General features: G+C 45.0%; 1 protein-coding gene across 1 annotated transcript in view; it reads left to right on the top strand.

Moving 5' to 3' along the window:
• Positions 1-15,498, top strand: part of rassf4a (Ras association domain family member 4a) — a 60,740-nt gene that overhangs the window by 23,559 nt on the left and 21,683 nt on the right. Inside the window, exon 3 of the mRNA XM_055661557.1 lies at positions 14,291-14,393. Coding sequence (XP_055517532.1) covers positions 14,333-14,393 — 61 coding nt within the window. The 5' untranslated portion in view covers positions 14,291-14,332. The remainder of the gene's footprint in view (positions 1-14,290; positions 14,394-15,498) is intronic.

Genomic DNA, 15,498 nt, shown 5'->3' with positions numbered 1-15,498 from the left:
CTACTACCATCAGCAGTTGTATCATCAATGAAGATAAGTGAGCCAGTACCTTCAGCAGCCATACATGCCCAGGCCATAACACCCCCACCACCTTGTTTCACAGATGAGGTGGTATGCTTTGGATCTTGGGCAGTTCCTTCTCTCCTCCATACTTTGCTCTTGCCATCACTCTGATATAAGTTAATCTTTCTCTCATCTGTCCACAAGACCTTTTCCAGAACTGTGGTTGCTCTTTTAAGTACTTCTTGGCAAACTGTAACCTGGCCATCCTATTTTTGTGGCTAACCAGTGGTTTGCATCTTGCAGTGTAGCCTCTGTATTTCTGTTCATGAAGTCTTCTGCAGACAGTGGTCATTGACAAATCCACACCTGACTCCTGAAGAGGTTTCTGACCAGTCAGACAGGTGTTTGGGGATTTTTCTTTACAATGGAGAGAATTCTTCTGTCATCAGCTGTGGAGATCCTCCTTGGCCCGCCAGTCCCGTTGTGATTAGTAAGCTCACCAGTGCTCTCTTTCTTCTTAATAATGCTCCAAACAGTTGATTTTGGGAAGCTTTACAATGGAGAGAATTCTTCTGTCATCAGCTGTGGAGATCCTCCTTGGCCCGCCAGTCCCGTTGTGATTAGTAAGCTCACCAGTGCTCTCTTTCTTCTTAATGATGTTCCAAACAGTTGACTTTGGTAAGCCTAAGGTTTGGCTGATGTCTCTAACAGTTTTATTCTTGTTTCTCACTCATAATGGTTTCTTTGACTTTCACTGGCCCAACTTTGGTCCTCATGTTGATAAACAGCAATAAAAGTTTCCAAAGGTGATGGCAAGACTAGGTGCTGAAAGCTCTCTTATACCTGCATTAAGGAGGCATTGAAACACACCTGAGCAATTACAAACACCTGTGAAGCCATGTGTCCCAAACATTATGGTGCCCTGAAATTATGGGACTGTGTATAAACGCAGTCTGGACAATATAGTGTGTAGTATGGACAATATTGAGAGTAATGACTCAATGGTGATTATGTCACATGAGGTGTATCATGCCATGAACAAGTGTCCAACTACAAAGCAAATGGCTTAGATAATATTTCTGCTGTACATCTTAAGTATACGAGTGTGAGGAGAGCTCCTCTCCTTGCTATTTGTTTTAGTGGCTTTATAATTCCTGTCTTGCTACCAGACTCATTGTTGTCTGTGTTGTCTGTTCTGCTAGTGCCAGTCATTAAGGACAAAGCTGGTAGCCAAATGACAAAGTGTGCAGCCTAAATAATTACAGGCCCATAGCTTTAGCCAGCATATTGTCAAAAGCCTTAAGGGCCTGTCTCACTTACGTGTCCTTGGCACGCAAATTACGCGACCACGTGGTCGCTTGAGCCGCAATGGTCCCGCGAAGGTCTCGTGCGATTCCATGCGTACGCACAGCCGTCTGGAGCGCCTGACGTCATTTGAAGATGGACACAAAGCTGGAGTAACTCAGTGGGACCGGCAGCAACTCTTGAGAGAAGGAATGGATGATGTTTCGGGTCGAGACCCTTCTTCAGTCAGAAAAGAAAGGTCTTGACCCGAAACGTCACCCATTGCTTCTCTCCAGAGATGCTGCCAGTCCCGCTGAGTTACTCCTGCATTTTGTGTCTATCTTCAATTTTCTTGGCCACAATTGTGGAGACACTGGTATCACTGTCTCGTTATAGGACACTGATTATTCTTTTTTATTCTGGATTTTAATTCATGTATTGTGTTTTATTTAATATATAATTTATGATGCTTTTATAAGTGATATACTAAGATTTTATATGTACTTTATGGTGTTTTAATATGCAATGTATTTGTATGTAATGTTGTCCCTTGTCTGTACCTTGAGTCCCAAATAAAGTTTCATAAAAATAATAATAATAAAATAATTTGTCCCAAACATTATGGAGGACACTGTACATTGTGGAGGGCACTGTACATTGTGGAGGGCACTGTACATTCTGGAGGGCACTGTACATTGTGGAGGGCACTGTACATTGTGGAGGACACTGTACATTGTGGAGGACACTGTACATTCTGGAGGACACTGTACATTGTGGAGGACACTATTATGGAGGGCACTGTACATTGTGGAGGACACTATTATGGAGGGCACTGTACATTGTGGAGGACACTATTATGGAGGACACTGTACATTGTGGAGGACACTGTACATTACGGAGGGCACTGTACATTGTGGAGGACTACATTATGGAGGACACTGTACATTGTGGAGGACACTGTACATTATGGAGGACACTGTACATTCTGGAGGACGCTGTACATTGTGGAGGACACTGTACATTACGGAGGGCACTGTACATTGTGGAGGACTACATTATGGAGGGCACTGTACATTGTGGAGGACACTGTACATTATGGAGGGCACTACATTCTGGAGGACACTGCACATTGTGGAGGACACTGTATTATGGAGGGCACTGTACATTATGGAGGACACTGTACATTGTGGAGGACACTGTACATTGTGGAGGACACTGTACATTATGGAGGGCACTACATTCTGGAGGACACTGCACATTGTGGAGGACACTGTATTATGGAGGGCACTGTACATTCTGGAGGACACTGCACATTGTGGAGGACACTGTATTATGGAGGGCACTGTACATTGTGGAGGACACTGTACATTGTGGAGGACACTGTACATTGTGGAGGACACTGCACATTGTGGAGGACACTGTACATTGTGGAGGACACTACATTATGGAGGACTGTACATTGTGGAGGACACTGTACATTATGGAGAGCACTGTACATTCTGGAGGACACTGTACATTATGGAGGACACTACATACTGGAGGACACTGTATTATGGAGGGCACTGTACATTGTGGAGGACACTGTATTATGGAGGGCACTGTACATTGTGGAGGACACTGTACATTCTGGAGGACACTGTACATTGTGGAGGACACTGCACATTATGGAGGGCACTGTACATTGTGGAGGACACTGTACATTCTGGAGGACACTGTACATTGTGGAGGACACTGTACATTATGGAGGACACTGTAGTTGACCTGAACTCTGCAATGTGAAAATTTTAACTGAAATATTTTGCACAAAAATGTATCACGTTATGATGATGTTACAATGTTTTACCAGTGTCTGGTTTCCTCTGGTCTTGTATTTTATCTATCTCTGAGAAATGGAATGTCTGCTTTTGATGCAAATTCCCGAATCTTGCCCAGATTCGGGAAGTTTCACTCATAGCAAATCCCGCCTCAGGAGTGTGGAATGGTGGCTGGCATCATCCCATGTTCAGCACCCGAGGGACTGAAGCAGCGTCAGCACAGAAACTGAAGTCAAAGTTTCAAGGGCCAATAATCCAGATGCCACTGTGAGTGATCAGCAGGAGCAGATGCTGGAGTTAATGTACACAGAACTGGTCCGTGTCGACATGTCTTGGAAAGGGATCTGAAACCTTTCTTTAAAACCTTTGACTAAATAATGAAAAGGGCAAACTGCTGGAGTAACAGGCTACACCCCAAGTATTGGAGACTAAAGAGCTGGCCTGGACTCTGTGGTATGAGTTCACACAGATTGGTTCACACAGATATCGGTCTTTGCTAGTGGAGTTACCTTCAAGTAACTGCAGCTAACTTGTGGATATCAAGATGTACGGTGAGACTGGGAGAGTGTGGCCACACACCTTCATACCTGATGTGGGGAGAAAGGTATTTTATGAGGACACCTTTATTGACAGTGAAGATGGCTATGAAGAAATATGGTGGGATATTGATCAGCTGATTAAGTGGGCCAAGGAATGATAAATGTATTTCAGAGGGAACTGCAGATGCTGGAGAATCGAAGGTTACACAAAAAAGCTGGAGAAACTCAGCGGGTGCAGCAGCATCTATGGAGCGAAGGAAATTATGTAGTTTAGTTTGGTGATACAGTGTGGAAACAGGCCCTTCAGCCCAACAATCACCCACACAGTTCTATCCCACACACTAGGGACAATTTACAGAAGCCAATTAACCTACAAACCTGTACGTCTTTGGACTGGAGCACCTGGAGAAAACCCACACGGTCACAGGGAGAACGTACAAACTCCGTACAGACAGCGCCCGTTGTCAGGATCGCACCCCGGTCTCTACCGCTGCACCACCGTGCTGACTCGGGTCTTGCAATGAGCAATTCAATGACACAGTTGCGTTTATCTCAGGAGAAGTGAGATAGGTTCCAGAGGATAAAGAACAGTAAACACTGCTGGAGGTTTATCTTCAGCCTGAAGGTTCTTTGTGTAAATTAATTCTTCATTGGCTTCAATTCTTCCACCTTTTGGAGAGTCTTTGTCACCATGAGCATCAGTGACCTGAGAGGGCTGGCCGCCTTGTTGAAGTGTTGTGGTCCTTTGTGTGAATGTGCCCCCACTGTGCTGTTGGGGTGAGACCCTGCGATGGTGAAGGACAGACATGTATCTCAGGCCAGGATGGAGAGTGATCAGGAGGAGAACCTCAGCTGGAGATGATGGCTCTGTACTTGGTAGCCAGGGTGATCAACCAAGTGCATGTTGTAGACTGTCCACATCTCCAGCAGCCTGTACTTGTGGTAGGGGGAGTGAATGGTGTAGTCAGTTAGAGGGGTCATGCATGCAAGCTGTTGTATCCTAGGAGGTGTGGAGCTTCTAGAGAATAGTTCGAGCTGCAGCCCTCTCAGCAAGTATTTCATCACTGCTGGTACAGCTTGTGGATATGTGGTCAGGACTGAGTCACTGGCCAGAATCGCAGCGTGTCGTGGTTTTGTGATTAGTCTGATTCAGTTTCTTTGAAAAATGAAGTGATGGGGCCTCAGAGATGATGTGACTGTCAGGTCCTCTGACTGGTGAAGATGTGGAGGAAGTGGAATGCCATCCCAATGACCAATGTCCACACCCCACTCTTAGCTTGCACACCTGGAATGCCTGCCCAAGTGTGAGGCTGGGTGGGTGGTCTACCTTCTTCAGATGCAAGACTCCCATCGCTGGTTCATGCGACTTGGAGGCATCTCACTCAGCAAGAGACAACCCATACACTCCTGGACCATGCGTTGGGACTTGGGAGCCTGAGCTAAAGAGAGAGGCTTAGTAGGTCCAGGACTTCATTTTGTGAAGGCAGGAAGCTGAGGGGTGATTTTATAGAGGTGTATAAAATCATGTGGGGATAGGCAGTGTGAATGCTCAGTCATTTACCCAGAGTAGGGGAATCAAGAACTAGAGGGCTTAGGTTTAAAGCGAGAGGAAAAGATTTAATAGGAACCAGAGGGGCAACATTTTCACTCTGGGTGTGGGGGGGGATGTGGAACGAGCCATATGCAATATGCTGGAATAACTCAGCCACTCAGGCAGCATCTCTGGAGAAAAGGAATAGGTGATGTTTCGGGAGGATAGTTGAGGCAGGTACACAGAGGCCCCACCATGTGGGAGAACAAGAAGGACCTGGCATGGGGGAGACCACCGAAAACTAAGGGGAAGCACAAATGGAATATGTTAAAACTAGTTTGTAAAATGGAATACTTAGTAATTTTGGTGGTGCCCTTTATGTGGTGACTGTTTGCATACCTTGGAGAGGCAAAACAAAGAATATTATTGATTTATCAAAGACCTGTCATGTGATAATGAAGTCTCATTCATTCATTCATTCCAAAGACACGGTCAGATACATGGATAGGAAAGGTTTCAAGGGATATGGGACAAATGCAGAAAAAAGGGAGTAGTGTAGATGGGGCATCTTGGTGGGCAAGGATGAGTTGAACTTGTATCTGTGGGAATAATTAGTTACGATTGAAATCATGAGATCGCTAACATGGTCACTTCATAGAATTTTTTTGTTCAGTGTCATTAATGAGTTTATTTATACTGAAACACAAATGAGTTTGACATTTTACACAAAGTTGATAGAGAAATAAATTTCCAGCATTCACGGCCATAATCACACCGTGTTCAGTATTTCCTGCAAGTACATTAACAATTGTGGGTAACAGGTTTTGTCTTCTGTGTATGTCAGCGTGATTCAGCCCGGGGTCAGATACCAGAGTTCCGGCATCACGTGCGGGTCCAGCTAGCTCTGGATTTCCTATTCATCCACCGATCTCAGCATGAGGTGGAATCCTTTTAGCCTGAACCACTTGTTTTGACACATCTTCATGCCAGCGAGATATCTGCGATGGCAAATACATTTCTTCACCATGCGGGAATCTTTTCTGTTCCTGAAACACATGTTAAAATAGTCAGGGGCAGCAAGTGGCAGGTGTAGGGGAGTGACTCCAGGAGCTGTGGTTCAGCAATTGTACCTGCAGACTGGAGCCAGTGTGACATTGTAGATGTCACCCCTCAACCTCTGACAAAGGATGAACACAAACAGCTGGAGTAACTCAGTGGGTCAGGCAGCATCTGTGGAGAACATGGATAGGTGACGTTTCACAGAGTGCTGGAGTAACTCAGCGGGTCAGGCAGCATCTGTGTGGAAAACATGGATAGGTGACGTTTCACAGAGTGCTGGAGTAACTCAGCGGGTCAGGCAGCATCTGTGGAGAACATGGATAGGTGACGTTACACAGAGTGCTGGAGTAACTCAGCGGTCAGGCAGCATCTGTGGAGAACATGGATAGGTGACGTTTCTGACTCCATGGATACAAATGTAGTTTGTTAGTAGGATTATTGGCCAACCTTGCATCTGGTGAATTACAAAACTAGACGGTGATATAGAGAGATATAGAACAGATGAATGAAAGATATGCAAAAAAGTCACGATGATAAAGTAAACGGGCCTTTAATTCATGTTCTAACTCTCTCTACATCACCGTCTCTACCTCTCGTTTCCCCTTTCCCCTGAATCTCAGTCTGAAGAAGTGTTGTAATTCACCAGATGCAAGGTTGGCCAATAATCCAACTCGCTTCCTACATCAGTGGAGTCCGATACAGTCTCCCTGGGGTCATTACCCTGTGGGTGAGCATGTGCCCCAACGTTGCATCTCCTTATTGGAGATGGAGGACTTAACTGCAACGTGTGGCAGTGCCCAGAAGCATGGGCGGGCATTGGGGCCAGCACCAAGGAGCAGAGTTCACGCACCAAGGAGCAGAGTTCATCCACTAATAGTGTGTAGTTTTGTGTGAGAAGTGGCGTTGGTTAGGGAGCAAGGGGAAGCAGTTATTTCAAACAAAGTCCAACAGGGTAATCGGGTGAAGCAAGTATTATTCTTTAAAGGGTAATCCAATAATTAAAATTGATTTTTAATTTAAAATGTTGACTTTCTTTCACATGTCTTCAGTAAATGATCATGTTTTCATGTCTGGAACTATAGTCATGCAACATGGACAGATTGTCCATACTGGCCAAGATGCCCCATCTAAACTGGTCCCATTTGCCTGTGTTTGACCCATGTCCCTCAAAGCCTTTCCTATGCAAGTACCTGTCCAAATGCCTTTGAGTTCTCACAAAGAGTCTCGGACATAATGCGTTTACTGTTTCTCATTGCACTGGCTGTTTGGTTCCACCATGTGCTTTATTTCCGATCGTCTGCATGTGCAGTAGTTTTGGTTTCATCACAATTTTTGCTTTTGGACTTGTTCTGTTGTAAATTTCCTAAATTTTTGCACCCCCCTGGACTTATTCAAGAATGTAGATGTGGTAAAACGATTTAATGTATCCGTATAAATCGTACAACAGTTTATGCTGCAATATTTGAGATGAACTTGGCTTGTGTTGGCCGTCTACCATTGGCCTGTTGCACCAACAGTCCGGATGTTCCGTTAGTATCTGAGTATAATGTTTATAATGCTGGAGCTCTGCCCAGATGTGTCTGCACTTCACTTCCCTCTCCAGCTGTGTGTTAGCTCATCAAGTTCAAAACTCAAAGTGTTTGTCCGATTTTACAGTCTGATCATTTATTTTAGAGATACAGCATAGAAACGGACCATTCGGCCCACCGATACTGCCCCGACCAGCGATCCCCGCACACTAACACTATCCTACACACACTAGCGACAATTTACATTTACACCAAGCCAATTAACCTACAAATCTGTATGTCTTTGGTGTGTGGGAGGGAACTGGACAAAACCCACACAGGTCACAGGGAAAACATGCAAACTCCATACAGACAGCACCCGTAGTCAAGATGGAAGCCGGGCCTCTGGCGCTGTGAGGCAGTAAAGAGCCAGTCGTCCCACCAGCATGCGACTGCATGCGGCAAGCGTGACCTAACGTGGTCGCTTGAGCCGTACGGCCTCGCGGGGCCGGTCCCACTTCGATCGCCGGAGCCTTGTGGAGTTGTGCGGAGCTGATCCCGACATCGCGCTGGGCTCCGAAAAACTGACCGTGTTCAAATATTCCGCGCAGCAACGTCCTGCCGGCCCGCAGCCACCTCGACGCCGTACGTCACGCGCGAACTTCCCGTGGAGTTCGCTCAAACTTCACGTCACTCACTCGACCCCCGCGCAGTCCCCGCTTCTGGTTAGGTCGCGCTTGCCGCATGGAGTGGCACGCTCGTGGGACAGGCCCCTAACTCAACCGCTGCGCCACCGTGCCGCCCTGGAATGTAAAGGTTGGCTGATTCTGCCTGAATTTGACGGAGATTCTGTGGACAATTAGGAACACAAACGACCACAGATGGTGGAACATTGAGCAAAAGCAAAGTGCTGGAGGAACTCAGCAGGTCAGGCAGCGTCTGTGGAGGGAATACACAGATGACGTTCTGGGTTGAGAAACTGCTATTTGTGTCCAAACAAGTAAAATAACTTCTACTTACATCTGTGTGCAGATGATGAATATCTTTGCCAGTAATGTGTTTGGATCAAGGCAAATCGGCCCTTTCTCGCCTGTCAACGTGACTCTGCATTCAAGTAAAATACATAGTTAGTGGCTTATCCACATCATATATATATATATAGTTTAACTTGGCACAAATTACACTCATATTATCTAGTGCCAGAGCCCGCACATGCAGCACAGAGTTGCTGCCTTACAGCGCCAGAGACCCGGGTTCAATCCTGACTACAGGTGTTTAAGAAGGAACTGCAGATGCTGGAAAATCGAAGGTAGACAGAAGTGCTGGAGAAACTCAGCGGGTGCAGCAGCATCTATGGAGCGAAGGAAATGGGCAACGTTTCGGGCCGACTACGGGTGCTGTCTGTACGGAGTTTGTACGTTCTCCCCGTGACCTGCGTGGGTTTTCTCCAGGTGCTCCAGTTTCCTCCCACACTCCAAAGGCATTGTAGGTTAATTGTCTTCAGTAACATTGAATATTGTCCCCAGTGTGTAGGATAGTGTTAGTGTGCGGAGATTGTTTGTCAGCGTGGACCTGGTGGTCACTGATCTTATAGAGGATACACCTCCATAAGGTCAGCCCCCATCCTCCTGTGCTTCAAGGAATAAAGCCCTTGCCTGCTCAACCTCTCCCTGTAGCTCAGGCCCTCAAGTCCTGGCAACTATGATCTCTAAAGCTGCAGTTCATTGTCCATCTGACATGCAGTGGGATCTCAACGGTTAATGTACTGAAAGTGGCAACACAAGTAGATAGAGGGGTGGAGAAGGCATCTGGTAAACGTGCCTTCATATGTTGGGGCAGTGGGTATAAGGAAGTCAAGGTACAGCTTTATGCGACTGGTTAGGCAGAATATGGAATAATGCGTGCTGTTCTTGCCGCCCCATCACAGGAGGGATGTAGCTTTAGAGAGGGTTTATCAGAATAATGCATGGATTAGCGGGTATCCGCTACTGAGGACCTTGTTTTCACAGCTCGTATCCACATCTCTGTGTCTCCCTCCCCCTGAGAGCCTCAATCCAAAATGTCGCCCATTCCTTCTATTCAGAGACACTGCCTGTTCCGTTGAGTTACTCCAGCATTTTGTGATTGTCTCCATATTTTAGGCTGCTGAAGTCGTTTAGCTCTGATTTTATTTTTAGACTGAGTGCAGCCACACATCATGCAGTGCAGACCATGCAGTGGTTCAGTAGCAGCTGAGGGCCACATTGTGACATCTCCGCCCAGTACCAATGAGCTCAACACTTGTTGCTCCAGTTCCGCTTTCACTCAGTGATTCCCAGTATATCACCCACACCTTTTTACTTGGAAGGCCAGTGGTTAACTAGGGCTGAGGTCAGAACTGTGTTCAAGCCTTGTAGCAGCAGATTTTTTCACCATTCTGCATCAGTGGTGTCTGAAATGCCAAATAACGGATAATATGGGCATGTAGCTCTAAAAATTGTCCCATCCTTTAAAAACCTCACAGTGTATATATTTGGTGCCTTGGTCTGTGATGGAAAGCATATTGACACCTCTAAATAATCCCAGCAACATGCTCGGTGTGTTTTGTAAATTTCTTTGGTGTATATTATTTTAGTAATACATATTTAATTTTTAACGTATTGTTTTTATACTTTGTAGTGATTAGTTTATTAAATTAGAAGTTGTTTGGTCACAAAATCAAAACATGCGGGGTGGGGGTACATTGTTAAAGAATTGTTAATAAACGTAATTTAATCTTTAATTGATTTGTGTCCTGGCACCTTTTTTATCTTGAGAAAAAGCACGGTATATATAACATTACGATTATTGGACCATCATCTGGCTGAGAGTGGGAACATATTTATTATTATGTTTAATGTTTTATGTGTCATTTCTAACTGTCACATGCGGGCGGAGCACCAAGGCAAATTCCTTGTATGTGAATACTCATTCATTCATTCTCTGTTTCCGTACACCAGCTCTCAGCGCCACTGATACAGGTGATGGGTCAATGATTGGTTAGGGCTACACGTCAGGAATACTCACTGAACCTGAGCGATGTTGCAGGTACCAGTTTGTGGGATCACAGAGTAGTTCTCAATCTCCAAACGATTTACCGACTTCCTGATGTCTCCACATTGACAACCTTGTAGACCCAGAGCTGCAATAAGTCAGAAGCTCACAGTTATATATGCTGACCATATACTGACAATATCAACTCTTCCAAATGCCACAATGTGGTTACTTACCATATGAGTAATGTGCAGTCCATACAAGTGCCATCAAGGTGGCCAGACGGAGTTGACCAGTCATGTTGCAGTCTCCGCTGGTCACTGGTATCTAAAATACTTTTCCAAAACAAATATAATTTTATATTTCATTAACAACATCCTCACATTTTATTGCTAATTGCAACATTAGCTATTTGTCCAAACCCGGAGCTCTGGAGGAACTCAGTGGGTAAGGCAACATCTGTGAGGGGAATGGGTGATGTTTTGGGTTGGGACCCTTCTTCAGACTTCATCCGCTGAGTTCTTCCAGCATTTTGTCTTTTGCTCAATCCCAGAATTTTTTGTCTATTAGCCATTGCGTTTGGTTTCCTATATCTACTGAAACTTCTGAATTTGCAGGGAAGTCATCAAGATTTCAGCGAGAGATTTTTGACAAGAGTGGATGGAAAGTTGTAACATCACAGTGCCAAAGTAACAAGAAACTGCTAATGATAATTGTAAAGGAGTCTAGTCTGACACACTATAACCTTTACTAGAGTCTTTAATATAGCACATGGCACACACGTCCCAGTACTGGCTGCACCCAGCCTTCAGGCGTACCAGGACAAAATGGGAGGAGGAGAAGGGAGGAGATCATAGTTATACTGATGTGAGAGGGCGTGTTAATGGTGGTGAGGTAGCTACATTATAGGTTGCATGCATAAACCATCTACAATAATTGACACTGAGAACAGGGCCATCCAACAAAGTTCTGCTTTAGCTCAATGTCCCATTGTAACAAGCCACCCATCCCAGAAATAACACCCCTGTAGAGGGCCAGATCACAAACAAGGACAAGACGTACTACAGGAAGGAGACAGATAACTCAGTAACATGGTGTTAGGACAGCAACCTCTCCCTTCAATGCTAACGAGAGCTAGTTATTGACTTCAGGGAGAGTACATACCACAATCAACATCAATAGGACTGATCTTGCAATGGATGAAAGCTTCAATTTCCTCTGTGTAAATATCACCAAGAAAGCACTCCAATGCCTCTACTTCCTCAGGAGACTAACCAAAATCTGCATGTCTTCACCGGCTCTTACCAATGTCTATGGATACACCATAGGATCTGTTCCTTTCATGATTCATCACGGCTAAGTTTGGGAACAGCTCTACCCAAGACTGTAAGAAATTACAGAGAGGTGTGGGCGTAGCCCAGTCCATATACAGACCAGTCCCCCCATCATCTACCCTATCTAAACTTCACCTTCCCTTGGCAGAGCAGCCAACAGAATCAAAGATCATTCATCCCCCGGCAATCTCTCTTCTTCCCTCCCCCATCGAGCAGATACCGAGCCTGAAAGCACCAGACTCAAGAATAGCTTCTTACCCGCAGTTATCTGAAAACTGAATGGACCTCATAAGCTAGTGAGTAGCCCCGATCTGCCCACCTAATCTCAATGTAGAGCTTGCACTTTTTCACTTTCACTTTCTCTAACTGTAAAACTGTATTCTGCCGTCTGGCAATTGTCCCTTTGTAACTGTTGTAACTGGGCACGGCTTGCTTGAACTCATGGAGAGTGTGATTAGGCTGGATAGCACGCAAACAAACCTTGTATCATGGTGTACGTGACGATGGTGCCAGCACCAATACCAATATCAACTAACTCTTGAGGTTAGAAATTCACAGCTATTCCCTCTTGGACAGTTATTCCCGCTCCCTGTTGGTACATTTCCCCATTTAGCCAATACCAACCTTGTAAGTGTTCCAGGCGTTGAAAGCAGCTGGAGTTGGCCCGTTTCTCCTCGGTCACTTGTGAACGGTGCAAGCGCAGGTGTGCAGCACAGGTGTGCAGCACAGGTGTGTAGAGCAGGTGAGCAGCGCAGGTGTGTAGCGCAGGTGTGTAGAGCAGGGCACAGCAGTTTTGTGCCACTTCCTCTTCCCTTTATACTGTCCTTGGTCAGTATACTCATCACGTGGTCGGTAAATTCCACGTTAAATTGCATTTTCGAGAGCTATTTTATGAGGGACATGGAACCCTTTCAAGCGTTTGGGTTTGGAAGTCAGTTTTATGTTTTATCCTTATTTTAAAAAGAAAGGTTAGATATAATAATTGTTTTTCTATTCACTGCACGGGAGTTTATAACATATAGAATAAATAGACCGACCTATTGTTTCAGATCATTTGTAAATAATTCACAGAATTACTCGATCAGTATCAGAGATTCAATCGAAACTAATCCATTGGTTCAATTCACCGCAATACAGCTATAAATGTTATCAGCTTGTAACAAAGATGTTTCAGATGTTCAAAGATGTTGACATTGCTACATTTATTATCATCATTTAGATGCGATAGTGAAGAGATTACTGTTCAAAGTATTTCTAACAAATGTTTGGTTTGTTCATTTCTTCACGGTTTTGCTAATTCAGTGTCATTAATGACAACTGACAATTCCCATCTTTCAACTTGCCTCTTTGTGTGGAGCGGTTGGCTCTGATCTAACCGTTACCAGGCCTGCAACCCCCAGCTGCTTTGATTTGGGATGCCAGTTTGTTAGTTGCAGTTATTTCAACTTCAGCATATTAATTCTCCAGTTTTCCAGGTTTCCTGGTTGTTGGAGCCTGAAGACTGCAACAACCAGGTTCAGGAATAGCTACTTCCCCATCAGGCTATTAAACCTGGCTCGGACAAAACTCTGATTATTAATATCCCATTATCTATTATTTGCACTATCAGTTTATTTATTCATGTGTGTATATATTTATATTATGGTATATGGACACACTGATCTGTTTTGTAGTAAATGCCTACTATGTTCTGTGTGCTGAAGCAAAGCAAGAATTTCATTGTCCTATCAGGGACACATGACAATAAACTCACTTGAACTTGGACACGAACTTCACAATAGTTTAACCATAGCAGTGATGTCTTAAACTAGAAGCCACATGTCTGCAGGACAGATAGCATCTCTGGAGAAGGGATTGGTGACGTTTTGGGTTGAGATCCTTCTTAAGACCAGCTGTTATCAGGCAACTCTTGCACTAAACGTTATTCCATTAATCCTGTATCTGTGCTCTGTGGACGGCTCGATTGTAACCTTGTATAGACTTTCTGCTGACTGGTTAGCACGCAACAAAGAAGCTTTGCACTACCTCGGTACAGGTGAGATAATAAACTCAACTACAACTAAAGAGTCTCAACCTGAAACATTGTTTGCTATTCCCTCCACAGATGCTGCCTGACCTGCTGAGTTCCTCCAGTTGCGCTGCAGATTCCAGTATCTGCGGTCTCCTATACGCAGTTGTTTGTGATGTAATGAGCCTTTCTCTTCAGACAGGTGGATTGTTGCGAGTGGGTGGTTTGTGAAGTCGAGAGATGGATGGACATCAGAATGCCGTGCTTGTTAAAATCAGTGAAGACAAACGTATTTCAAAGTAAGTGAGGCAATCACTCGCTTCATAGTCTGCTGGAAAGTTTCTGGGTGAAATGGTCCCGTTAATATCTGCTCCGAATCCCTGCCTCAGTACCCTAAATCCTTGTCTCTAGTGCTGGGGAAACGTTTGTCTATCTTTAAGGGCCTGTCCCAAATTACGCGATTGTTTTCGGCGACTGCCAGCACCCGTCAAAGTCACAGCAGGTCGCCGAAAATATTCAACATGTTGAAAATCCAGCGGCGGTCAAAAAAGCCACGACTCTTTGGGTGACTACTCACGACCATACAGGCATCACCCCACTGAGACACAAATCCACAGCCTCCTTCACTGGACTTTATCGTGCACTAAACGTTATTCCCTTTATCCTGTGTCTGTACACTGTGGACGGCTTGATTGTAAACTTGTATAGCCTTTCCACTGACTGCATAGCACGCAACAAAAAGTTTTTCACTGTATCTTGGTACCTAAACTTCACCTATCCATGTTCTCCACAGATGCTGCCTGACCCGCTGAGTTACTCCAGCACTCTGTGAAACGTCACCTATCCATGTTCTCCAGAGATGCTGCCTGACCCGCTGAGTTACTCCAGCACTCTGTGAAACGTCACCTATCCATGTTCTCCACAGATGCTGCCTGACCTGCTGAGTTACTCCAGCACTCTGTGAAACGTCACCTATCCATGTTCTCCACAGATGCTGCCTGACCCGCTGAGTTACTCCAGCACTCTGTGTCCTTTTGGACATAAGTCACCTTCGATCCTGAGGGACTGCCAATACAGTGTTGAGGTCTGTGTTCATGGTTCAGGGGTTCAGGCTGCCACTCCTTCTCAACAACTTTCCCTCTGTGTAATGTGAATATAATATTTCAAAACTAAAAAGTGCTGGAAGAACTCAGCAGGCCAGGCAGCATCTGTGAAGGGAAATTAACTTCAGATTGGGACCTTTCTTAAGACTGGAGAAGGGTCCTAACCCAAAATCCATTCCCTTCACAGATGTTGACTGACAGTTCCTCCGGCATTTTGTTTTTGCTCATGATTCCAGCATCTTGCAGTCTCTTGTGTCTCCCTCGTATCATTCAATAAAGCATCATCCATCCATCCTCTCATTC

The sequence above is a fragment of the Leucoraja erinacea genome, chromosome 34 (assembly GCF_028641065.1).
Source record: "Leucoraja erinacea ecotype New England chromosome 34, Leri_hhj_1, whole genome shotgun sequence".
NCBI lineage: Eukaryota > Metazoa > Chordata > Chondrichthyes > Rajiformes > Rajidae > Leucoraja > Leucoraja erinaceus.
This window is presented reverse-complemented; position numbering and strand designations above follow the sequence as displayed.